At 42.4% G+C, this 27,485-nt stretch overlaps 2 protein-coding genes across 7 annotated transcripts in view; both read right to left on the reverse strand.

The window, feature by feature from the left end:
* Positions 1–27,485, reverse strand: part of PRKAG2 (protein kinase AMP-activated non-catalytic subunit gamma 2) — a gene marked incomplete at its 5' end in the record, with an annotated part of 287,549 nt that overhangs the window by 62,139 nt on the left and 197,925 nt on the right. For 4 of the 6 annotated variants that reach the window (XM_079711967.1, XM_079711966.1, XM_079711969.1 and 1 more), the window contains one exon: positions 927–996. The exons of the other annotated variants lie outside the window; for them this stretch is intronic. In XM_079711967.1, the coding sequence (XP_079568093.1) occupies positions 927–996 (70 nt within the window). The remainder of the gene's footprint in view (positions 1–926; positions 997–27,485) is intronic. 6 annotated transcript variants of the gene reach the window in all.
* LOC307058494 (large ribosomal subunit protein eL21-like) lies at positions 12,934–13,449 on the reverse strand (the record flags this gene model as incomplete). Its single annotated transcript, XM_079711978.1, has 1 exon — positions 12,934–13,449. One exon carries the CDS (start codon positions 13,447–13,449, stop codon positions 12,967–12,969), a length of 483 nt encoding a protein of 160 aa, XP_079568104.1. The 3' UTR covers positions 12,934–12,966.

Below are 27,485 nucleotides of genomic sequence, written 5' to 3' on the forward strand. Positions count from 1 at the left end.
CCATCAATACTCTTGGAAAAAAGAGAAGTCACTAAACGAATAACGGAAAAACACAAGATAGTGTGGAGGTCTTTTAAATTCCTCAAATTGTCAAGCATCTTATACAAAGTTCTTTTTAGACTTTGAACTCATCATATCTCATTTTAAATACTAATTCTGCCAAAGAACAAGCTCATTCCCTTCAAATTTTAACAGTTTCAAAATAAGATCCAGGTAAACGCTCATCATAATCCACGCTAAATATTCATTTTGCCAAAGAACAAACTCATCCCCCCACATTTCAACAGCTTCAAAATAAGATCCAGGTAAGAAGAAGAAAACGGGGCAGGAAAAGGAAAAAAACCGAGCGAGCGAAAGGAAGACAGAAACGATGGGAAGACAGAAACGATGGAACGACAGGATCACCTGAACTCAAAACCAATTCGCTAAGCCGCCACCGCTTTTCCAATTGAACTTTCCCTATCAAGACGAGAAGACACACCCTGCTGGTGGTATTTTCACAAGTACAGATAAGGGAACCAGTGTGTGTTATTTAAAGGTATGGACCATAGGCATAATCTGGGGGTTACCCCTAAATGTATGGTGGCATCCCAAACAATTACTACGGCACGTCACCTTGCTCTAATTCCAGTTCGGCTTGTAAGGACAAAAGGACCGACCATCCGTGTGGATGGCCGGGTTGCGGGCTCCCCTTAGAACCCAAAGAGATTTCGCCACCGAAAGGCACCCGCGGCCACTGCAGACACGCTCTGCCGGCTCCGCGTCTCTACCGCCAGCCCCCGCAGGGCGCGCCGCCCGAAGCCGGACGGGCGGTGGGCGGCTGGGTCCCGCGGCCTCCGGGTCGTGAACCCCGTCTGTCCCCGCGCCCCGGCCCCTCCGGGCCCCCGGCGTAGACACGGAAGCGCGTTCCAGCGGGTGGCACTCACCTTCTTCTTCCAACTCGAATTTCTCCAGCATGCCGGCTTCCGCGGATCCCGGGGCCGCCGCCAGCGCCGCCTGAGGAGGAGGAGGACAGGGATCAGCATGCGCTCGGCCGCGCTCGTCCCCGGCCGCGCGGGCGGGGGCGCGGGGACGCGGGGGGGTGGCGCGCGGGGGCGGAGGGCGGGGGTGCCGGGGATACAGGGGCGCGGCGGAGGCCGCGGGGGGCCGGAGGGCCGGGGGGCGGTGGTGAGAACGCGGGGGGCGGGGCCGAGGGGCGAGCGGCCAGGGGGCGGGTGTAGGCGAGCGAGCGGTTGGGGGCGCGGGGGCGGGACGAGGGGGACTGGGGGGAGGCGCAGGGAGGCGGGCGGGGAGCGTATGGGGGTGGGGTGGGGTGGGGTGGGGTGGGGTGGGGTGGGGTGGGGGCGGGGGCACGGAGGCGGTCTCTGCGGCTCCGCGGAGCGCTCCGGCCTAGCTCCGCGCCGGGTCGCTGGGAGGAGGGGCCTCCCGGGCGGCTGGCGGGGCGGGGGGCGGCGCGGCGCGGCCCGGCCCGCCCGCACGGCACAGAACGGGCGGCGCGGCCCAGCCTCCGGCCCACCCCCGCCCCAGGCCGCAGGTGGCGCGGGCCGCGGCCTAACCATGCCGCCCCTCCCCGAGTGGAACGGCCCGCTCCCGGCCTCCCCCCGGCGCCTCGCGCGTTGGTATGGACCGGCGAGGTGGAACCGTGGGACCAGGACCCCGAGGAGCCAGGGGCTGGCTCGCTCGAGGGCGGCCGGGGCGCCCCTCTGGCCGCATCCCTCCTTCCCGCCAGGGCCGCCGACCGGCCATTAGCAGAGGCCTGTTTTCTCATCCTTGCCTCGTCCTCCCATCCCACCTCTCACATCCGCTCACCTTCCCCCGCCACCCACGGCAGCGCGTCCCTGCAAGTTTAACCTGCGCAGGTGTAGTCTCGGCCAGCCCGGGGGTGGGGCACGAGGGGAGCGCTGCCAGGTGGGGGTGGGGTGGGCGGGGCGACGTGCCAGGGAGAGGGGAATGGAGGCTGCAGGACCCCAGCGGGAGATGACCCCAAAGGCGGGGGGCGGGGTGGAGGTGAGTGGGTGAGGGAGTGATTGCTTGCTTTTCTTTCTAAAGTTTAGACTAAATTGCCCATCCCTTTCCCCTAATAAAAATTTTGTTCTGTGGAATATACGTACTGTAGATGCACTGTGTCGCTACCAGTTTTACCCAGCCATGGAACCTTTAACGTGCTTCCTCTCTTCATAGCCCATTCTCTTCTTTGGGGAGCCACTGCCAAAAGCACATACAAATCTAAATCTGGTCCTGGCCACTCCTGTCACCCTGGATCTGGGTATCTGAGACTCTCCAATCGCCAACTCAGGTTGGCAGGCAGTGAGGCTGGCAGCCGAGAGCTTCCTGGAAGAGCAGGGTAACCAGAGAGGGGACAGGCACCCCATTCCGTGAGGCTCTCCTGTGTTACAGGCAATGACTGCCCCAGGTGCAGGGGGCCCTTAGCTCACTGCAGAGTGCAAGGGCCCTGATAAAGAGATTAGCTCCCCAGCGCTGATTAAGGCTGTGAAGTCCCGCCCCCACCAAAGGAACTTGGTTCTGTCACTCTTGCAAGCCTAGCCTGGAGGAGGAAGTACTTAAATTTCCTTTATGCTTTCTTTTTGCTCTGTCATCTCAGTTGGGCCAATACCCAAGTCTTTTTTTTTTTTTTTGGTCACGCCATGTGGCATGAGGGATCTTAGTTCCCCAACCAGGGGTCAAGCCCATGCCCCCTACATTGGGAGCATGGAGTCTTAACCAATGGGTCACCAGGGAAGTCCTGCCAGTCCCTAAGACTTAATCTTTGCCTTAAAAAATGTGGGGGGAGGAAAAGAAGACAGAACTAATTTTGTAAGACATGGTGGTAAAAACCCTCAGCTGTGTCATGCTTAACAGCAAAAGACTGAATGCTTTCTCTCTTAAGTTCAGGAACAAGGCAAGGATGTGTGCTTTCACACCGTTCTTAATCAACATAGTACTAGAAGTTCTAGCCACTGCAATAATGCAAGACAAAAATAAAGGCATACAAATTGCAAAGGAAGAAATAAAACCATCCCTATTTGCATATGACATGGTTGTCTTCATAGAAAGTCCCAAGGAATCTACTAGATAAACAAACAAACAAATCCCAAAACACCAAAACTAGAACTAATGAGTGCAGCAAGTTTACAGGATACAAGATCAACACACAAAAATCAATCACATTTGTGCTAACAATGTTCATGCTAACAATGAACATGTGGAAACTGATATTTAAAACAATATTATTTATGATGACCACAAAGAAAATTAAATACTTAGGTATTCACTTAAGAGAACATGGACAGGGCTTCCCTGATGGCACAGTGGTTGAGAGTCCGCCTGCCGATGCAGGGGACACGGGTTTGTGCCCCGGTCCAGGAAGATCCCACATGCCACGGCGCGGCTGGGCCCGTGAGCCATGGCCGCTGGGCCTGCGCGTCCGGAGACTGTGCTCCGCAACGGGAGAGGCCACAACAGTGAGAGGCCCACGTACCGCCAAAAAAAAAAAAAAAATGAATCCACCTGCCAATGCAGGGGACACGGGTTCGAGCCCTGGTCCGGGAAGATCCCACATGCTGTGGAGCAACTAAACCCGTGTGCCACAACTACTGAGCCTGCGCTCTAGAGCCCACGAGCCACAACTACTGAGCCCACGTAGCTCAACTGCTGAGGCCCACGCGCCTGGAGCCCATGCTCCGCAACAGGAGAAGCCACTGCAATGAGAAGCCCGGGCACCGCAGCGAAGAGTAGCCCCTGCTCGCCGCAACTAGAGAAAGCCTGCGTGCAGCAACAAAGGCCCAATGCAGCCAAAAATAAATAAATAAAATAAAAACTCAATAGTAGAAAAAGAAAACAATCCAATCAGAACATGGGCAAAAGATATGGAGACATTTCACAGAAAAAGATAGACAGATGGCAAAATAAGCACATGAAAATATGTCCAACATCATTAGCCATCAGGGAAACGCAAATCAAAACCACAATAAGCTATCACTACACCCCTATTAGAATGGCCAAAATAAAAATAGTGACCACACCAAATGCCAGTGAGGATGCAGAGAAACAGAATCACTTGTGCATTGCTGTGGGGATGCAAAATCATACCACCACTCTGGGAAACAATTTTGCAGTTTCTTATGAAACTAAGCTCCCAACTGCCGTATGACACATCAATGGCACTCTTGGGCATTTATCCCAGGGAAAACGAAACATGTTCACACAAAAACCTATGTATGGCGGGGGTGGGGGGAGATCTTCAACATGGTGGAGGAATAAGACATGGAGATCACCTTCCTCCCCACAAATACATCAAAAATACATCTACATGTGGAACAACTCCTAAAGAACACCTACTGAGGGCTTCCCTGGTGGCGCAGTGGTTGAGAGTCTGCCTACCGATGCAGGGGACACGGGTTCGTGCCCCAGTCCGGGAGGATCCCACATGCCGCAGAGCGGCTGGGCCCGTGAGCCATGGCTGCTGAGCCTGCGCGTCCGGAGCCTGTGCTCCGCAACGGGAGAGGCCACAACAGTGAGAGGCCCGCGTAATGCAAAAAAAAAAAAAAAAAAAAAAAAGAACACCTACTGAATGCTGGCAGAAGACCTCAGACTTCCCAAAAGGCAAGAAACTCCCCACGTACCTGGCCGTGTGGCTGACATGGTCTTGGTGCTCCAGCTGGGTGTCAGGCCTGAGCCTCTGAGGTGGGAGAGCCGAGTTTAGGACATTGGTCCACCAGAGACCTCCCGGCTCCACATAATATCAGTCGGTGAGAGCTCTCCCAGAGATCTCTGTCTCAACGCTAAGACCCAGCTCCACTTAACGACCAGCAAGCTCCATTGCTGGACACCCCATGCCAAGCAACTAGCAAGACAGGAACACAACCCCACCCATTAGCAGAGAGAGGCTGCCTAAAATCATAATAAGTTCACAGACACCCCAAAACACACCACCAGACACGGTCCTGCCCATCAGAAAGACAAGATCCAGCCTCATCCACCAGACCCCTCCACCAGGAAGCCTATACAACCCACTGAACCAGCCCTACCCACTGGGGGAAGACACCAAAAACAACGGGAACTACGAACCTGCAGCCTGCGAAAAGGAGACCCCAAACACAGTAAGTTAAGCAAAATGAGAAGGCAGAGAAATACACAGCAGATGAAAGAGCAAGGTAAAAACCCACCAGACCAAACAAATGAAGAGGAAATAGGCAGTCTACCTAAAATGGAATTCAGAGTAATGATAGTAAAGATGATCCAAAATCTTGGAAACAATGATGAAAATACAAGAAACATTTAACAAGGACCTAGAAGAACTAAAGAGCAAACTAACGATGAACAACACAATAAATGAAATTAAAAATTCTCTAGAAGGAATCAATAGCAGAATAATTGAGGCAGAAGAACGGATAAGTGACCTGGAAGATAAAACAGTGGAAATAACTACCGCAGAGCAGAATAAAGAAAAAAGAATGAAAAGAATTGAGGACAGTCTCAGAGACCTCTGGGACAACATTAAACACACCAACATTCGAATTATAGGGGTCCCAGAAGAAGAAGAGAAAAAAAAAAGGGACTGAGAAAATATTTGAAGAGATTATAGTTGAAAACTTCCCTAATATGGGAAAGGAAATAGTCAATCAAGTCCAGGGAGCACAGAGAGTCCCATACAGGATAAATCCAAGGAGAAACATGCCAAGACACATATTAATCAGACTGTCAAAAATTAAATACAAAAAAATATTAAAAGCAGCAAGGGAGGGCTTCCCTGGTGGTGCAGTGGTTGAGAGTCTGCCTGCTGATGCAGGGGACATGGGTTCATGCCCCGGTCCGGGAGGATCCCACATGCCGTGTAGCGGCTGGGCCCGTGAGCCATGGCTGCTGAGCCTGCGCGTCCGGAGCGCCTGTGCTCCATAACGGGAGAGGCCGCGGCAGTGAGAGGTCCGGGTACCGCAAAAAAAGAAGAAAAAAGCAGCAAGGGAAAAGCAACAAATAAAATACAAGGGAATCCCCATAAAGCTAATAGCTGATCTTTCAGCAGAAACTCTGCAAGCCAGAAGGGTGTGGCAGGACATATTTAAAGTGATGAAAGGGAAAAACCTACAACCAAGATTACTCTACCCAGCAAGGATCTCATTCAGAGTCTGCAGACAAATTAAAACCTTCACGGACAAGCAAAAGCTAAGAGAATTCAGCACCACCAAACCAGCTTTACATCAAATGCTAAAGGAACTTCTCTAGGCAGGAAACACAAGAGAAGGAAAAGACCTACAATAACAAACTCAAAACAATTAAGAAAATGGTAATAGAAACATACATACTGATAATTACCTTAAATGTAAATGGATTAAATGCTCCAACCAAAAGACACAGACTGGCTGAATGGATACAAAAACAAGACCTGTATATATGCTGTATACAAGAGACCCACTTCAGACCTAGGGACACATACAGACTGAAAGTAAGGGGATGGAAAAAGATATTCCATGCAAATGGAAATCAGAAGAAAGCTGGAATAGCAATACTCATATCAGATAAAATAGACTTTAAAATAAAGAGTATTACAAGAGAAAAGAAGGACACTACAGAATGATCAAGGGATCAATCCAAGAAGAAGATATAAAAATTGTAAATATTTATGCACCCAACATAGGAGCACCTCAATACATAAGGCAAGTGCAAACAGCCATAAAAGGGGAAATCGACAGTAACACAATAATACTAGGGGAGTTAAACACCCCACTTTCACCAATGGACAGATCATCCAAAATGAAAATAAATAAGGAAACACAAGCTTTAAATGATACATTAAACAAGTTGGACTTAATTGATATTTATAGGACATTCCATCCAAAAATAACAGAATACACTTTCTTCCCAAGTGCTCATGGAACATTATCCAGGATAGATCATATATTGGGTCACAAGTCAAGCCTTGGTAAATTTAAGAAAATTGAAATCGTATCAAGTATCTTTTCTGACCACAACACTATAAGACTAAATATGAATTACAGGAAAAAATCTGTAAAAAATACAAACACATGGAGGCTAAATGATACACTACTTAATAACCAAGAGATCACTGAAGAAATCAAAGAGGAAATAAAAAAATACCTAGAAACAAATGACAATGAAAACACGACGACCCAAAACCTATTGGATGCAGTAAAAGGAGCTCTAAGAGGGAAGTTTATAGCAATACAATCCTACCTTAAGAAACAAGAAACATCTCAAAGAAACAACCTAACCTTACACCTAAAGCAATTTGAGAAAAAGAACAAAAACCCCCCAAAGTTATCAGAAGGAAAGAAATCATAAAGATCAGATCAGAAATAAATGAAAAAGAAATGAAGGAAACGATAGCAAAGATCAATAAAACTAAAAGCTGGTTCTTTGAGAAGATAAACAAAATTGATAAACCATTAGCCAGACTCATCAAGAAAAAAAGGGAGAAGACTCAAATCGATAGAATTAGAAATGAAAAAGGAGAAGTAACAACTGACACTGCAGAAATACAAAAGATCATGAGAGATTACTATAAGCAACTCTATGCCAATAAAATGGACAACCTGGAAGAAATGGACAAATTCTTAGAAATGCACAACCTGCCAAGACTGAACCAGGAAGAAATAGAAAATATGAACAGACCAATCACAAGCACTGAAGTTGAAACTGTGATTAAAAATCTTCCAACAAACAAAAGCCCAGGACCAGATGGCTTCACAGGCGAATTCTATCAAACATTTAGAGAAGAGCTAACGCCTATCCTTCTCAAACTCTTCCAAAATATAGCAGAGGGAGGAACACGCCCAAACTCATTCTACGAGGCCACCATCACCTTGATACCAAAACCAGACAAGGATGTCACAAAGAAAGAAAACTGCAGACCATTATCACTGATGAACATAGATGCAAAAATCCTCAACAAAATACTAGCAAACAGAATCCAACAGGACATTAAAAGGATCATACACCTGATCAAGTGGGACTTATCCCAGGAATGCAAGGGTTCTTCAATATACACAAATCAATCAATGTGATACACCATATTAACAAATTGAAGGAGAAAAACCATATGATCATCTCAATAGATGCAGAGAAAGCTTTTGACAAAGTTCAACACCCATTTATGATAAAAACCCTCCAGAAAGTAGGCATAGACGGAACTTACCTCAACATAATAAAGGCCATATATGACAAACCCAAAGCCAACATCGTCCTCAATGGTGAAAAACTGAAACCACTTCCACTAAGATCAGGAACAAGACAAGGTTGCCCACTCTCACCACTATTATTCAACATAGTTTTGGACGTTTTAGCCACAGCAATCAGAGAAGAAAAGGAAATAAAAGGAATCCAAATCAGAAGAGAAGAAGTAAAACTGTCACTGTTTGCAGATGACATGGTACTGGACATAGAGAATCCTAAAGATGCTACCAGAAAACTACTAGAGCTAATCGATGAATTTGGTAAAGTATCACGATACAAAATTAATGCACAGAAATATCTTGCATTCCTATACACTAATGATGAAAAATCTGAAAGAGAAATTAAAGAAACACTCCCATTTACCACTGCAACAAAAAGAATAAAATACCTAGGAATAAACCTACCTAAGGAGACAAAAGACCTGTATGCAGAAAACTATAAGACACTGATGAAAGAAATTAAAGATGATACAAACAGATGGAGGGATATATCACGTTCTTGGATTGGAAGAATCAACATTGTGAAAATGACTATACTACCCAAAGCAATCTACAGATTCAATGCAATCCCTATCAAACTACCAATGGCATTTTTCACAGAACTTGAACAAAAAATTTCACAATTTGTATGGAAACACAAAAGACCCTGAATTGCCAAAGCAATCTTGAGAAAGACAAATGGAGCTGGAGGAATCAGGCTCCCTGACTTCATACTATACTACAGAGCTACAGTAATCAAGACAGTATGGTACTGGCACAAAAACAGAAAGACATATCAATGGAACAGGATAGAAAGCCCAGAGATAAACCCACACAGATATGGTCACCTTATCTTTGGTAAAGGAGGCAAGAATATACAATGGAGAAAAGACAGCCTCTTCACTAAGTGGTGCTGGGAAAACTGGACAAGTACATGTAAAAGTATGAAATTACAACACTTCCTAACACCATACACAAAAATAAACTCAAAATGGATTAAAGACCTAAATGTAAGGCCAGACACTATAAAACTCTTAGAGGAAAACATAGGCAGAACATTCTATGGCATAAATCACAGCAAGATCCTTTTTGACCCACCTCCTAGAGAAATGGAAATAAAAACAAAAATAAACAAATGGGACCTAATGAAACTTAAAAGCTTTTGCACAGCAAAGGAAACCATAAACAAGACAAAAAGACACCCCTCAGAACGGGAGAAAATATTTGCAAATGAAGCAACTGACAAAGGATTAATCTCCAAAATATACAAGCAGCTCATGCAGCTCAATATCAAAAAAAACAAACAGGACTTCCTTGGTGGCACAGTGGTTGGGAATCCTCCTGCCAGTGTGGGGGACACGGGTTCAAGCTGTGGTCTGGGAAGATCCCACATGCTGCGGGGCGGCTGGGCCCATGTGCCACAACTACTGAGCCTGCACTCTGGAGCCCGCGAGCCACAATGGCTGAGCCCACGTGCCACAACTACTGAAGCCTGTGCGTCTAGAGCCTGTGCTCCACAACAAGAGAAGCCACCGCAGTGAGAAGCCGGTGCACCATAAAGAAGAGAAGCTCCCGCTCGCCGCAACTAGAGAAAGCCCACGTGCAGCAACAAAGACCCAATGCTGCCAAAGATAAATAAATAAATTTAAAACAAACAAACAAACAACCTAATCCAAAAATGGGCAGAAGACCTAAATCAACATTTCTCCAAAGAAGATATACAGATTGCCAACAAACACATGAAAGGATGCTCAACATCACTAATCATTAGAGAAATGCAAATCAAAACTACAATGAGGTATCACCTCACACCAGTTAGAATGGGCATCATCAGAAAATCTGCAGACAACAAATGCTGGAGAGGATGTGGAGAAAAGGGAACCCTCTTGCACTGTTGGTGGGAATGTAAATTGATACAGCCACTATGGAGAACAGTATGGAGGCTACTTAAAAAACTAAAAATAGAACTACCATACGACTCAGCAATCCCACTACTGGGCATATACCCTGAGAAAACCATAATTCAAAAAGAGTCATGTACCACAACGTTCATTGCAGTTCTCTTTACAATAGCTAGGACATGGAAGCAACCTAAGTGTCCATCGAGAGATGAATGGATAAAGAAGATGTGGCACATATATACAATGGAATATTACCCAGCCATAAAAAGAAAGGAAATTGAGTTATTTGTAGTGAGGTGGATGGACCTAGAGTCTGTCATACAGAGTGAAGTAAGTCAGAAAGAGAAAAACAAATACCATATGCTAACACATATATATGGAACCTAAAAAAGAAAAAAATGGTTCTGAAGAACCTAGGGGCAGGACAGGAATAGAGATGCAGACGCAGAGAATGAACTTGAGGACACAGGGAGAAGGAAGGGTAAGCTGGGACAAAGTGAGAGAGAGGCATGGACATATATACACTACCAAATGCAAAATAGATAGCTAGTGGGAAGCAGCCGCATAGCACAGGGAGATCAGCTAGGTGCTTGTGTCCACCTAGAGGGGTGGGATAGAGAGGGCGGGAGGGAGACGCAAGAGGTAGGGGATATGGGGATATATGTATACGTACAGCTGATTCACTTTGTTATAGAAGAAACTAACACACCATTGTAAAGCAATTATACTCCAATAAAGATGTTAAAACCAAAACCAAAACCAAAAACCTATGTATGAATGTTCACATCAGCTTCATTTGTAACAGCCCAAACTGGAAATAACAGACGTCATTCAACAAACAAGGTTACATCTATACCGTGGAATACTACTCAGCAGTAAAAAGCAATGAGCTATTGATACATACAACCACGTGCATGAATGTCCAGGGAAGTATGCTGAGTGAAAAAAGCCAATCCCTAAAGGTTATATACTGTATGATTCCATTTATATAACATTCTTGAAATGAAAAAAATTATAGAAGTGGAGAACAGATTAGTGGATGCTAGGGGCCAGGGATGTGGGTGGGGGAACAGAGGTACCTGTGGCTATAAAGGGGCAACATGAGGGACCCTTGTGGTGATGGATCTGTTCTGTATCTTGACTGTTTCAAAGTCAATATTCTGCTTGTGTTATCATACTATATTTTCCCCCATGAGTCAAGCCAAGCTGATTTAATTCTGTGGAGGAAACGACAACTGGGGCTCATTTAGAAAAAAAATCTTTATTGAGATACAATTCATGTAACATGAAATATGATTTTCAGTATATACACAGGGTTGTGCAACCATCTGTGTTTACAGCATTTTCATTATCCCAAAGACAAGCCGCATACCCATTACCAGTCACTGCCTATTACTCCCTTAACCCCCATGCTCACTCCTAGGCAACCACTAATCTATTTTCTGTCTCTATAGATTTGCCTATTCTGGACATTTCATATAAATGGAATCATACAGTATGTGGTCTTTCATCTCTGGCTTCTTTCACTCAGCATAATGTATTCAAGGTTCATCCATGTTGTAACATTTATTGGCACTTAATTTCTTTTTATGGCTGAAAAACATTCCATTGTATGGATATACCACATTTTATTTATCCATTTATCAGTTGATGGATGCTTGGGTAATTTTCACTTTGGGGCTATTGTGAATATGAATATTGCTGCCATAAACATTCATGTACAAGGGTTTGTGTGGAAGTATGTTTTCATTTATGTTAGGTATAGATCCGGGAATGGAATTTCTGGGTCATATGGTAACTCTATATTCAACATTTTGAGAAACTGCCAAACTGTTTTCCACAGTGACTGCACCTTTTTACATTTTCACCAGTAATGTACGAAGGTTCCAATTTCTCCTGTACTGTAGTTTTGCAAGATGTTACCATTGAGGGAACTAGGTGAAGGGCACGCAGAATTGCTGTATTATCTCTAAAAACTTCATGTGAACCCACAATGGTCTCGAAATAAAAAGTCTAATTAAAAAAAAGTTTGGTAGTATATAGTGGAAGTGTCAATCCTCCTAATGCTGGAAAAGTCTACACTTGAATTTTCTGCAGTAAGTCTGGCATTCTTTAAAAAAGAAATCTCGCATTGATATTTACTAGGAGCACCATCAATTTCACTGTAATGCTGATGAGTTGTTTCTTGGGAGGCAGAAATGGGCAGCCAGCGGGTGTATGTATTTCTGGAGGCTGTGAACTCCGCAAAAGTGGTCCTCAGACCAAAATGTCCTGTACCTATTACTGTCCACGTTGGTAGAGAATAGAAATGGAAACAAATTAACGTGAGTCTCTTAATTTTACTTCACTTGATAACGGGTGTACAGAAGTAGACTAAAATAAAAACGTCTCTATATAAAACGCTAGCGAGGCTGAATTTATTTCCACGGGTTGTTTTCACTTTGTAAGACATCTCATGCTTTCTTCCTTAGAAAGGAGCGTAGTCCTAGGACACCAGAAAGAGGCAGGTGACACTGTCCTATGACACACGAAGTCAATTTCAGGGACCTAAAGCCCTGCGAAGCTTTTCAGACATGCACAGAAATGTCGACAGGCTGAAATGACTGATGGATTGGTTTGTACAAATAATTTGAAGCTGGTGGCCATCGGTTGCCTTTTTTTTTTTATAAGTAATATCTAGCAGTTTATTAACCAATGGAGTATACTGCACAACAAACTACCTCACATCTTTCAGGAATAAAAACCACTAAATTTGAAAAGTAAAAAGATGTCACCCACTGAATTCAGACACAATTAAAGTGTGCTTTAAATATTTGTTTGGGGAAGGGGGTCCTACACTTCTACTCAATTAAGAGAAACATTTCTACAGTCCAGGTCTTTTATTTTCTTTACACCCATCATGCCATGAATTCATAGGGAATGGGCTCCAACAGTTCAGGCTCCTTTCCATTGGTTCTCACGAAGTGTGCTTCTCTGGGTGGAGCAGGCTGGCGCTTCAGTTGAACCCAAGGACCTTTCTCTTTGGCTTCCTTCTTTTTCTGATCATTTTCCTTCACCCGTTTCAGGAAGCTATCCCGGCTCTTAGAGTGCTTAATACGCTCGATACGCACATTAATTCTCTTGGCAAGAATCTTGCCCTTAACTTGTTTGTTTACAATGATGCCAACAGCATGCTGGGTAACATTGTAGACTCTCCCAGTTTTGCCATGGTAACATTTGTGGGGCATTCCTTTTTGAACAGTGCCCATTCCCTTGATATCTACAATATCACCTTTCTTGTAGATTCGCATGTATGTGGCCAAAGGAACAACTCCATGTTTTCTAAACGGCCTAGAGAACATGTAGCGGGTGCGCCTCCTCTTTCCCTTTGTGTTGGTCATTTTGGCGAATTACTGGAAGATGCGGTTCCGGCCGAAAAGCCATCGGTTGCCTTTTCATGGTGATGTTTTCTTAAAGTCTCAACAGACTTACACGCCAGACTTAATTTTAGCAATTTCAGGCAGGCAGGGAAGCCAGGAGAGGAGGAGAGCAGAGAGGACGTGCTCGGGCCATGTTCTGCATGTAAAAAGAAGGGGCTTGCACTGCGATGCTACCTCATCTCTCTCGAGCACTAAACTGGCAATATCATGGTAGACAGGTGCCAGGTTGTCCTTGCTGGACCTTGTGCAGATTCGTGGTATTTCTACCTGTATCCCATCAGCTTCTGCAGCCAGTCTGGGATGACCGGACTCCAGCGTGATGGGAGGGAACAGAGTTGAACTTTACTGAAAGAATGCCTGAAATACATGGAGCCATTACAAGTGTGACTTTTTGGTTGGTGAAAAATACTAAATTATTAAGGACTGTCTTACATCATTGTGCCCAGTGTTTTGAATCACTATCGGAAGGGGAAACATCAGCCTGCAAGCTTAGTCATAAAACGACTGCCAAAAAAGCTTTCCTTTATGCAATGAGGTCGGATATGAGTTCACTTTGCCTTTTTTTTTGTTTGTTTTTTTCAATATTAAATAGCTACTGCAAGAAATCAATCAACCTTAAATACTGGATAAGGAGCTCCTGAATAATTTAGAAGCGTCGATGTTTCCCCCTGCTGTCTTCTGTGAGCTCTGGTTCCATGCAAAGACGTCCTCTGTGTGGTAGCAAAGGTGGGACGGGAAACTCCACCTGTGCGGGCAGGAGATGCGCGTGTACCCCGTCCTACCTCTCGCTCTGCTCTCGCTAGCCAGCCTTCACTCCCATGCCTGTGCTGATGGCCTTCAAGCCTCAGCCACAAGCTCAGAGCTCTCCTGAGCTCCAGACTGCTTCCTGGTCATCTCCGTTTGAATTTTCTACGAGCAATTCAAACTCGTCCATCGCAAATGGTCCCTGGGTCCTCTTGGTTTATCTCAGGGTCCTTGGACACTGCCCAAGGTGTCTCTGTCTCCACCATTCTCCTCAGCTAGGCTTGTTGTTGGAACAGCTCCAGTTTCTCCCATCTTGCCCTTTTCTAGTCCGTTCCCTACCCTGGACCAGAGCTCCTTTTAAACACAGACTTGTTCTTGTTACTCTGTTTAGAACCATCCAGTGACTCTCAGGAACCTTTAGGAATGTCGTGCAAACTCTTCAGCCCCGAGCAGGACCTGATCGTTTTATTTCTTCACCTTTGCTTGCTAACCGCCCCCTGCATCCCCTACACGGGAGCCCTGATGCTTTGTTCCTGGAATATACTCTGCTCACGGCACTAAGAGTTTAATATTCTGGCCTCCCTTCCTACTTCTGTCACTTGGTTAGTTCCTACGCACTCCTTTAAGATTGAGTCTTTAAGATGAGAAGAACTTTCTAGTCACGTTAAGAACTAGTCGAGGAAAAAAAAAAAAGATGCTAAAACTAGATACTTTCATCTGAGTGGAGAAGCCTGACCAATAATCATCAATGTATTGAAAAAGCACAGAATTCCCTGATGGTCCAGTGGTTAGGACTCGGCACTTTCACTGCCGGGGCGTGGGTTTGATCCCTGATGGGGGAACTAAGATCCCACAAGCCGAGCAGCGTGGCCAAAAAAAAAAAAAAAAAAGAAAAGAAAAAAAGAAAAATCAGGGCTTCCCTGGTGGCGCAGTGGTTGGGAGTCCGCCTGCCGATGCAGGGGGCGCGGGTTTGTGCCCCGGTCCGGGAAGATCCCACATGCCGCGGAGCGGCTGGGCCCGTGAGCCATGGCCTCTGAGCCTGCGCGTCGGAGCCTGTGCTCCGCAATGGGAGACGCCACAACAGTGAGAGGCCCGCGTACCACAAAAAAAAAAAAGAAAAGAAAAATCAGCCCTCATACTCATCAGAGGTTTTATCATTTGGTTCTATTTTTCCCTGGGATCTTAATTTAAGAAAATTTCCATTAAGAATTTTTATTTGAAAAGATGCAATCTAAAATAAATTCCAGGTTTGCCTATTAAAAAAAAAAAAGAGTCTTAAAAAGAAGGCTCAGTCTTCACCAGGCAGCCTTTCCTGCTTCTTGACCTCTTCTCACAACTTACCTGGTTAATTGCTTCTCTGAACCCACATGCTTCTCTAAGGCAGTTAACATGGGATTGGGATTTACTCTTCTGTCTCCCCTAAATGCCATAAACTCTTTGAAGCGGCAGAATGACCCGTTTGATCATCTTTGTATTGCCTGTGCCCGACACATAGTAGGCATTGCAAAAATAGCTGAGTGAAATGAATTGTTTGTTATCAGGAAATCAGTTAAAAACATAGTGGGTGGGCTTCCCTGGTGGCGCAGTGGTTGAGAGTCCACCTGCCGATGCAGGGGATACGGGTTCGTGCCCTGGTCTGGGAAGATCCCACATTGCCGCGGAGTGGCTGGGCCCGTGAGCCATGGTCTCTGAGCCTGCGTGTCCGGAGCCTGTGCTCCGCAACGGGAGAGGCCACAACAGTGAGAGGCCCACGTACCACACACACACACACAAAACATGGTGGGTAAGCAGATGATTTTAACAGCAAAAATGGGTTCAGAGATGATTTCATTCCATTTACTCCTGCTTTTCCTGGACCTCATTTCTATTTAGAAATAATTATACCCACATTCCCTTGAGCGTTGGAGCTGGTATTCTGAAGAAAAAAGAAAGTGACTGTGCTCTTTCAGACTCTCTCTGCGGACTGCAGGCTGTGGACGGCACTTTGCATCCTGGTTTGGATATTGGCGGAGAGCTTTGCCAGCTCTTGCTGTCACCCGACAATTTTACTTTCTGTTAAGTGAGAACAATGGATCTTTTAAAGTGGTGTCGAAATTTGATAAAAACTCAAAAATATAAGATATTTAACATCACAACTATTAATTCTTCTGATCGATTTTAATCATTATATTTGGGGGAAAGGTTTTGTTCATTTGATAGTTTTCTAAATAACAATTTCAGATAGTATAAAATAAAGCTGGTTCCTTCCTAACATTTATTTATGATTTCCTTTCAAGAGCATTTATTCCACAAGATCTTTTCAGAGAGTATGGCAACCAATTCTACAGTTCAGTGAGTCAGCTGAACTGTTTCAAAGGAGGAACTCCTGTTTCAAAGGAGGTATTATTAAATAAGAGATGAAGAAAATGGACTAAACCAAAAAAAAATTCTTTGTGTCTGGCTTCTGTTAAGTTGTCTTCTAAGTTCCAAAAAGTAGACAATGTTACGATTTTGAAGAGAGTCATTCAGCAAATATTTACTATCTGCTATGTGCCAGGAACCACAGAAGGTGAGTCATTTAAATATCTGGTGTGATTAGAAATTCACATCAAAGATATGAAGTAGGAACCCTAAACACACATAGCGTTTATTTGTTACTCTTCAAATCCTGGTTCTGTGGAGCTCATTAGTCGGGGTCTAGAATATGTATGTCTCTTGCCTTTCACAAATAAATCCAAATTAGTTTTTATTTTTTGCTAATTGAAATCTTTGATTATCAGATTTGTGTTTAACACGACTTACTGGGGAGCTAAATACATTTCATTATGTTGACAACTCTTATTATCCCATAATACTGTGCAAATTAAAAAAATAAGTATTGCTTAGCCAGTTCAATTAACCTTTCGATTCTTACTGCATCAAGCCATAAACTTTGAAATTTGTATTTCAGAATAGAAATTTGTATTTCTATTATAAAGCAACCTCCAAAATGATATAGTCTTTCTTTACTGTTCTCTGCTCTCTCCCCTATAACTGGCCTACTCGTTAACCCTTCCCAGAACAGACTACTGTTAATAGTTTTTTCAGCCCTTTTTATCCCTTCATTTATGGAAACTCTGGTCAGAAACTGGTGAAAATTTACAGAAATGATTGAGACAGATTACTTCCATTTTTGTTCCATTGTGGTGTACGTAAAGCGATCCAAAGGAAGTGCAATAGAGTCAAGCTGAAATTAAAGGGACCTGTTAATGCTTCTGCTGCACCTTCTGCACTTGGCTCTGGGGAATTCTGTGATCTTTATTCACTCTCTCTGGTGCTATGTAGCTAATCAGGATGGATGTGGCTGAAGTGGGGACACAATGCGAACTAAATGCAGGTGTAGGACCTCAACATGTCAATCTTAGGAGAAAGATTTTTTGTGTCACTATTTTATTGTGATATAATTTACCTACGATAAACTGTATCCATTTCAACTGTACAATTTTATGTGTCAACTTGAAACGACTACTATGATCAAGATACAACACATTTTTATTATCTCCCCAAAAGCTTCCTTGTGCTCCTTTGGGGTTCATTCATACTTCCATCCAAAGTCTCAGGAAACCAGTGATTTACTTTTTGTTACTATAGATATTTTCTAGAATTTTATGTACATGGAATCATACAGGATACACTCTTTTGCACCTGGATTATTTCACTTAGCGTAATGATTCTGAGATTCATTCACATTGTTTGGTGTATCAGTAGTTTGTTCATTTTTATTGCTGGGTAGTATTCCATTGTATGGATGTGCCATATTTTGTCTCACCATTCACCTGTTTGATGGATATTTGGGAAGTTTCTAATTTTTGACCACTGTGAATAAAACTGCTATAAATATACACAGTCAAGTCTTTGTGTGGACACATTTTCATGTCTCTTAGATAAACAGCAAACAGTAGAATGACTGGGTCATGTGGTTAACTTTTTAAAGAATTTTTTATTTTTAGCTATTCTAGTGGGTATATTATGGTTTCTCACATTGTGGTTTTAACTTGCATTTCCTTGAGGACTAATTATATCTCTTTATGTGTTTATTGGCCATTCATAGATCTTCTTTTGTGAAGTGACTATACAAATCTTTTGCCCATTTTTTTGACTGGATTTTTTTGTCCATATTGGGTTGTATGAATGTGGCAGACTTTATTTTTTCATAGTACATCTATTTAATTATATTATGACCATTAATGCAATATCTGCCTCAATAATTTCAGTCAGATAATAAAAAAATGTCATAATGACAGTTTAAAGCTGGTTCAATCATGATTTTACAAGCTTATTAAGAGTGAAAATAGATGACTATTAAAAATAGCTAAAAAGATAACGTGTCATAATACTTAATGTTTCTGTAACTGTTGCAAAGACCCTGGTACTTCTTCCCTTTGACTATGAGCTGGACCTAGTGACTTGTTTCTAACAGACAAAACACAGCAAAGGTGATGGGCAATCACTTCCATGATTAGGCTACATAAGACTGTGGCTTCTCTCATACTAGCGGACTCTCTCCCTTGCTGGCTTTGATGAAGCAAGCTACCATGTTGGAGAGGCCATTTGACAAGGAACTGAGGCTCTCAGTCCAACAGTCTGCCATCAACCACATGATCTTGGAAATGAATCCCTCCCCAGTCAGGCCTTCAGATGACATCCCAGCCCTGGCTGATGTCTTGACTGCAGTTTCATAAAAGACCCTGAGACAGGAGACCCAACTAAGCTGTGCCTGGACGTCTAACCCACAGAAAGTGTGAGATCATAAATACGTGCTTTAAGCTGCTAAGTTTGTGGTAATTTGTTACACAGAAATAGATAATACAATGAGTTTTAAAAAATATAGTTAGGATACAAGTTCTTTGTCAGATACATGTATTGTGAACATTTTATCCCATTCTGTGGCTTGTGTTTTCATATTCCTAACCATATTTTTCAAAGAGCAAAATTTAAAAATTTCAATGAGATTGAATCCATCCTTTTATGATTCATGCCTTTTGTGTTCTATCTAAGAAACCCTTGTCTCCCCCAAGACTGTGAAGATTTTTTTCAGTGTTTCTTTCTAGAAACTTTATATTTTGACTTTGACATTAGGTCTATGATCTGTTTTGGTTTAATTTTTTATAATGTGTGGTAAGGGTTTAGGTTCTTTTTTTCCATACTGATATCCAGTTGTTCCACATTGCCTGTTAAAAAGACTTTATTTTCCCCATTGAACTACCTTAGCACCTTCATCTAAAATCGACTGGCCACATCACCATAGCCAAGACATGGAAACAACCTACATGTGCTTCAACAGATGAATGGATAAAGAAGATGTGGTACACATATTATAAAATGGAATACTTCTCAGCCATAAAAAAGAATGAAATAATGTCATTTGCAGTAACATGGATGGACCTAGAGATGACCACACTAAGTGAAGTCAGAGAAAGACAAATATCATACGATATCACTTATATGTGGAATCTAAAATATGACACAAATAAATTTATCTATGAAACATAAACAGACTCAGACATAGAGAACAGACTTGTGGTTGCCAAGGGGGCAGGGAGGGAAGGATTGGGAATTTGGGATTAGAAGATGCAAACTATTATATATAGGACGGATAAACAACCAGGTCCTACTGTATAGCACAGGGAACTATATATTCAATATCCTGTGATAAACCATAATGGAAAAGAGTAAGAAAAAGAATATATAAATATAAATATAAATAAATATATATATATATATATAAAAACTGAATCACTTTGCTGTACAGCAGAAATTAACACAACGTTGTAAATCAACTATAGTTCAATAAAATAAATAAAAAATAAATAACATAAATTGACCATATATGTGGGGTCTAGGTCTAGACTCTCTATTCTGGTCATTGATCTATTTCTATACTTTCATCATGGCCATCCTGGCTTGATTCTTTTTTTTTTTGCGGTACGCGGGCCTCTCACTGTGGCCTCACCCGTTGCGGAGCACAGGCTCTGGACGCGCAGGCTCAGCGGCCATGGCTCACAGGCCCAGCCGCTCCGCGGCATGTGGGATCTTCCCGGACCGGAGCACGAACCCGTGTCCTCTGCATCGGCAGGCGGACTCTCAACCACTGTGTCACCAGGGAAGCCCTCCTGGCTTGATTCTTATAGCTCTGTAGCAAGTCCTGAAATCAGGTAGTGAACATTCTCTAACTTTGTTGCTCACTTAAAAATTGTTTTGGCTCCTCTAAATCTTTTATTACAGTTTGGGATTTTATTTTTTAAAAAAGGCCACTGGAATTTTGGTTGGGATTGCATTTGATCTGTAGGTCAATTTGGGAAGAAGTCACATCTTAACAATATTGAGTCTTCTAATTCATGATCATGTTATATCTTTCTGTTTATTTGTGTCTTCTTTGATTTCTCTCAGTAATCATTTATAATTTTCAGTGTAGAGGTCTTACATGTTTTTTGTTAAATTTATTCTTAGGTATGTTATGCTTTTTGATGCTCTTGTAAATGAAACTGTTTTTAAAATTTCATTTCCCAATTGTTTGCTGTTAACATAAGGACACAATTGATTTTTGTACATTAACCTTGTATCCTGTAACCTTGATAAATTTACTTGTAAGTTCTAGTGGATGTTTTGTTAATGAGTTAGGATCTTCTACATAAGTAATCATGTCATCTAGTGCCTCTCACTTTTAGTTCTTTACTTTGCAGCTCCCTGATAATGTATAATCTTACCCATATTTATGTGTTTAGTGTATTATACATACACTCTGATTCTTATCTAAATATATCATTTTGTTTATTCAGAGAAAATGATATTTCTGTTGCTCTGCGTGATATTATGTATGTACTATATATACCCATATATGTGTAATGTTATGTAGTATATATGTAATGATATGTATGAATATATACGTATACATATGTGTATATATTCCCCACCTTAGACTCAATTGTCGGCAATGTGTAGCCCTCCGTGTGTGGCACATTGTACTTAACTGTAGTGGATACAATTGGTTGCCTACTTGGCATCCATTCCTCTCCCACCACCTTCCTTTCCAGAATACCCCACTAATTTTGTTGCAGTATATACTGTTTCCTTACACAAGTCGTGATGGTGACAATCTTTCTCAAGCTAGTCCCTCTGGACTAAAGGGAAAGACTTACGGTTGAAGAGGGCCAGCGCCCACGTGCACGTGTTCACGTCCCCACCCGTCCCCTATTCTTGCCACAGACAGCATGTAACCCTGACTGCTGTTGAGGACCAGCCTTCAGAGGAAGCCAGTGCTGAGAGAAAGAGCTTGGGTCCTTGGTGATATCACTGAGCAGGCCTCTATCTCACCTTGCCTGGGGTCTGTCCTACCTCTGGACCTGTAAGATGAGACAACAGATGTCTTTGTCCTTCAACTTGTTTTGAGTTGGAGTTTTCTGTTACTTTGCAGCCAAAAACATTCTAAGTGATATTTGGTTATTATATTAGATACAGGCCCTGCCGCCAGGAGATGATATTCTAATTCAGTGAAGATTATAGTCTAATTGTGGAAACTGTATTTCTTCATATGTAACTGTAAAAAATTACAAAGTACTTTAAATAAAAAAAACCCACAAAACTATAGCAACTGAATAGTGGACACAAATGCTAAGGTACTCGGAGAGAGAGTTCCTACAGTGAAGTATTGAGGCAGATTTTGAAGGAAGCAAGGAAAGGACAGCATCTCAGAGAATGGCTATGGCAGAGGCCAAGCCCTGAAGGTAAAGACACTTGCAGGACACAGCAGGCAAATGGCAAATGGCAGGCAAAAGTGTTTTTTGGTTTTGTTTTTTAATTTTTATTGATATATAGTTGATTTACAATGTTGTGTTAGTTTCAGGTGCACAGCAAAGTGACTCAGTTATATATGTGTGTGTGTGTGTGTGTGTGTGTGTGTGTGTGTGTGTGTATTCTTTTGGATTCTTTTCCATTATAGATTATTACAAGACATGGAGTATAGTTCCTTCTGCTATACAGTAGGTCCTTGTGGAGAGTGGAGTGTCCTGGCAGAGAAGTTAAAGAAAGATTGGTGGAGACCACTGGAAGCTAATGGAATGGAATTAGATTTCAAACATAGGATATAAGGAGTGAATGTCAATTTCCTCAAACTGTTTTTGGCGATATGAAAAGATTTTAATATCTGTGTAGAGTGGAAAGGGTTGGATATGGGAGGGCCTGGAAGCAGCGAGACTATTTCAGATATCTTTACAACAAATGTAGAAATTAAGCAAGTCTGAGAAGTATCACAGAGGTAAAACTAATTTGGACTTGGTATTTCAGTGGATTAGGAAATAAACAGAAAAGAGACTGGAATATCAGGGGAAATTGGCAGGATGAGCCTGTTTGAGGTAAGAAGGAGAAATGCTGTGATAAAGCTGCTAAACCTCAGATGCTGACTGGCTCTCCAAGAAGCGCCTTTCAGGATGTAAGTAGGGTAGCTGTGAGTTTGTGGCTCTCTGCAGGAAAGGAGGAGTGGGTGGGGTGACAGAGGTTTTTTGATTCATCAGCTGTGTTTCCCAAACTTCAGTCAGGTGCCATTTTTATGATTTTTGTCATGTCCCCATACAAACTCTACAATTATTTAAATTGACTTAAAAAAAAAACTAGTCTTTAGCCAAAATTCCATGAAATCATAGGTTTGGATATTCTTGATATTTTTTTCCTGATTCACAAATATATTGCTGTAAAAATGTTCATCCTTATACTGGCCTGAAGTCATCTGGCATGCCACAGTGGCTCACCCTGCACTTTGGGAAAACTGGTCCAGGAGGAAAAGAAGAGTCGGAACCAAGAGACAGAGACCCAGGGCTGGAGGTCACAGGGCAAAAGGAGGAGACTTTCAGTGGGAAGACGGGGTCCTCTTATCGAAGCCATAAGGGGAGTCAGCAGGATGAGAGAAACAGCCCCTGGTAGCTGCCCCACAAGCACATCTGCTCTACCTGGAACAGGACAAAGCAAGTGGTAAGAATGCAAGTCTTTTTTCTTTTTTTCAGTTTTACTGAATGTGAGATATGAATGCAAGTCTAAACCAGCATTTTTAAAACGGTAAACTGTGACCCATTCATGGCTCATGAAAGCAGTTTAATGGGTCAGGACTAACTTAGTTTAAAATGAAATATCATAGAAATACCACTTTGCATTGCAGGTTGTTGAGGGTAGTTATTGTTTCAAGAAATCCATCATAATTACATATACATGTCTGTGAGTATTGGGCCAAGATTTTTTATTGTAGTTTATGGCCATAGACTAGATAATAAAGAAAGATGTCTATACCTTCTGACACCTCTTGGTTGAAAGATTTAGTCATATGGATGGGACACTAGTTACAGGAAATGTTAAGTTTCTCATTTAACTATGCTCAAATTTCCTTTCACCCAAGAGAGTAAGCAGTGTCTAGAAGAACTAAGTTTGGCCTGAGGGAAGAATGCTTTCAACTCATTTATTTTTAAGTCTAAAGTAATACCGTGAAAATGGTAGTAGTCTATGCCAAACTGCCTTGACATGTTGGTTGGTGATTTTTAAAGGTATATTCAGGTATGTAGATCTGCATATCTGGGAGGAAAATCACAAACACGCACACGCACACGTGCGCGCTCAAACACACACACACGGGAGTGGCAAAAAATAATGATGACTTGGTATTTCTACTTTTTTTTCCAAATATCAAAAATTTAAAAGAAAAGTGGTAATGGTTTATTATTTTCCTGCTGGGAAGTGGGTGGTTAAGAAAACTTTCCCTCTAGGGGATGGTTTGTGTGTTGAAATTGGGACCAGAAGAGGGGATGAGGTTATGGTCATAAATCCTATGAAGCTCAGCCGTCCCTGTCTCTGTCACTTAGCATTCCTAAGGATCTGTGGATTATAGCAGAGCCTTACAACAGTCTCAAAGTGTGGTCAGAGGACTCCTGAGGGGCCTGGCAACCTTTTCAGGGAGTCTACAAGATCAAACCATTTCACAGTAACACTAGAGCATCATCTGATTTTCAGCCACTGCTGCCTGTGCCCCATACTGTCAGCACACTGGGAGACCCCAGCATCTGAGCCCACATCAAGGCAGTGGCAGACTCAACCAAACTTCTGCTCCAGGGGCAAAAGCCAGTTTCACCTAAGAGTGTCTTTGATGGCACAGCAAAACGTATTCATTTTATTAAATCTCAACCCTTGAGTACATGTCTTTTGAATATCCTGTGTGATGAAACAAGAAGTACACATAAAATACTTCTGTTTGCATGCCAACTTATGACAGTATTCTTGAGCAAAGGCACTTGTGGGACTGAGCTGCCTTTTTAAATAAAACGTTGAAAAACTAAAAAACTGTGGTTACTCAGACTTGGGTATCTGGCAGATGTTTTTTCCAAACTGAACGAAGTGGATCTGTCACTTCAAGGAAAACAACTGACTGGACTTGTTGCCAATAATAAAACTTGAGTTTTCGAGTTAAAATTAGCATTTTGGAGAAGCTGTATCTGCCACAATGAGCGTGACAACTTCCCAATACTTAGAGACTTCTCCAGGGAGATGGTAGTGTTATTAATAAATGTAATTTAGCTTTTTGGATATTGTGGAATGAGGTGTGCCAACATTTGGACGATCTGCATAAATCATTGACCTGACATTTTCCAAATGACCAGTGCAGGATGTTACAAAATCATGCATGGGTTAAAGATCCACTTAAAAGTGTAAGACAGGGCTTCCCTGGTGGTGCAGTGGTTCAGAGTCCGCCTGCCGATGCAGGGGACACGGGTTCGTGCCCCAGTCCAGGAAGATCCCACATGCCGCGGAGCGGCTGGGCCCGTGAGCCATGGCCGCTGAGCCTGCGCGTCCGGAGCCTGTGCTCCGCAATGGGAGAGGCCACAACAGTGAGAGGCCTGCGTACCACAAAAAAAAAAAAAAAAAGTGTAAGACAGAATGGTGGATTTTGATGTAATAGAATAGACTCTATTAAATAGATTATGAAAATTCATTAATATGGTTTCAGATTCCACATTGTAACTAACCTTTAAGAAACTACTGCTTGTCAAGAAGACTACCCACAATTTCCTGAAGGGGCTATTAAAACTCTCCTCCCTTTTCCAACTGTGCATCTGCGAGAGGCTGGATTTTCTTCATGTACTTCAACCAAAACGACATATGGTAATAGAATGAATGCAGAAGCAGATATGAGAATCCCACTGTCTTTTAACCCAGACATTCAAAAGATTTGCAATAATGTAAAGCAATGACACTCTTCTCACTATTTTTCGATTAAAAATATATTTATGATACTATGTAATGAGTTTACTATTGATCTTTTTAGATAAATTAATAACTAAAATTTGCTCAGTCTTAATTTTTAATATGGCAAATATCCATAGATGAAACCCACAAAATATAAGCCCTTAGGGTCCTCAATAATCTTATGAGTATAAAAGGGTCCTGAGACCAACAAGGTTGAAAACTGCTGAACTGCACGGGAGCAAAACCCAAAGCTCAGAAACAACTCACAGCGTAGTACGAGTTAAAGGAGCCCCTTCACCCTCTCCTCTGGGTTTAATGACCTTGGATTGTTTGGGTAGGCATTTCTTTCCATTTTTACTGAGAAACACACTTCAATTATTACAAGAGAAAACCTTAACGATCATAATAGAACCCACCACAGCTACAATCCAAAAATGAAAACACTAATTTGAAAAGATACATGCACCCCAATGTTTATAGCAGCACTATTTCCAATAGCCCAGATATGGAAGCAACCTACCATCAACAGACAAATGGATAAAGATGTGGTGTGTATATATGTATGTGTGTATATATATATATAGATAGATAGATAGATACACACACACACACACACACATATATGCAATGGAATACTACTCAGCCATAAAAAGAATGAAATTCTGCCATTTGCAGCAACATGGATGGACCTGGAGAGTATTATGCTTAGTGAAATAAGTCAGAGAAAGACAAATAGTGTATGATATCACATCTTTACGGAATCTAAAAATAATACAAATGAATGTATATAGCAAAACAGAAACAAACTCACAGATACGGCAAACAAACCAGTGGTTACCAGTGGGGAGAGGGAAGGGGGAGGGGCAGGCTAGGGGCAGCGGATTAAGAGGTACAAGCTACTATGTATAAAATGGATAAGCAACAAGAATATATTGTACAGCACAGGAAATTACACCTGTTATCTTGTAACAACTTTTAATGGAGTTTACAATGCCGTACAACTGAAACTAACATAACATAGTAAATCATGCTGGTTTTAAACCCCAGCATTGGGACTTCCCTGGCGATTCAATGGTTAACACTTCGCCTACCAAAGCAGGGGGTGCAGGTTCATTCCCCGGTCAGGGAGCTAAGATCCCACATGCCTCCAGGCCAAAAAACCAAAACATAAAGCAGAAGCAATACTGTAACAAATTCAATAAAGACTTTAAAAATGGTCCATATCAGAAAAAAAAAAAAATCTTTAAAAAAACTCCAAAAAACTCCAGCACTGGCTACACTGTTTGCCAGGCCCAGCAGCAAGAGAAAAGCAAGGGGCCCCTGGCTCAATAATTAAGAATTTCAAGACTATGACAACCAGGGCATTAAACCCAGAACGTGTGACTGCATGGGTCCCACAACCATGAAGCTGTCTGTGCCTCAGTGTCCTCATCTGTAAAATGGGGATCATAACTGTACCCGCCTCATAGGGTCGTAAGGAATACGTGAGTTAGCTACACATAAAGCACCTATACCAGCATTTAGCAAGAGCTCAAAAAATTATTACCACATCCCCATACAGCCTGTACGTCAAGTCAGACCATCTCAAACATACTACCCAAATGTGATGAAAATACAGCCTGCCAGTTCTCTGTGATATGCTCAGACAGACAAACCCAACTTTATAAAAACGGTCTGACAGATAAACCCAACTTTATAAATCTGGTTAACAGCAATATGCCAAGGATAATGTGCTTTTTAAGCCCTGGGATTTTTTTCAGGGAATAAACTATAATGACTGAAAACTCAGGCTAAACTTAAAATCTTAGTAGTACTATATTGTGCTTCATTTTTGTGGTTAAGTTTAAAAAATTATAAGTACATCATTGTTTATCATGACCACAGAGAAATATAAATATGTTGTCTGATGAACCAAGAAAAATTGGAAATAACCAGAAGTTTAAAACAGAGGATACTACAAAAGATGCTACATGACAAAGAGAAAAAACGTTCATTTCATATGCAAGTATCTTCAG

The sequence above is a fragment of the Hyperoodon ampullatus genome (genome assembly GCF_949752795.1).
Source record: "Hyperoodon ampullatus genome assembly, chromosome: 9".
In the NCBI taxonomy this organism is placed as follows: Eukaryota; Metazoa; Chordata; class Mammalia; order Artiodactyla; family Ziphiidae; genus Hyperoodon; species Hyperoodon ampullatus.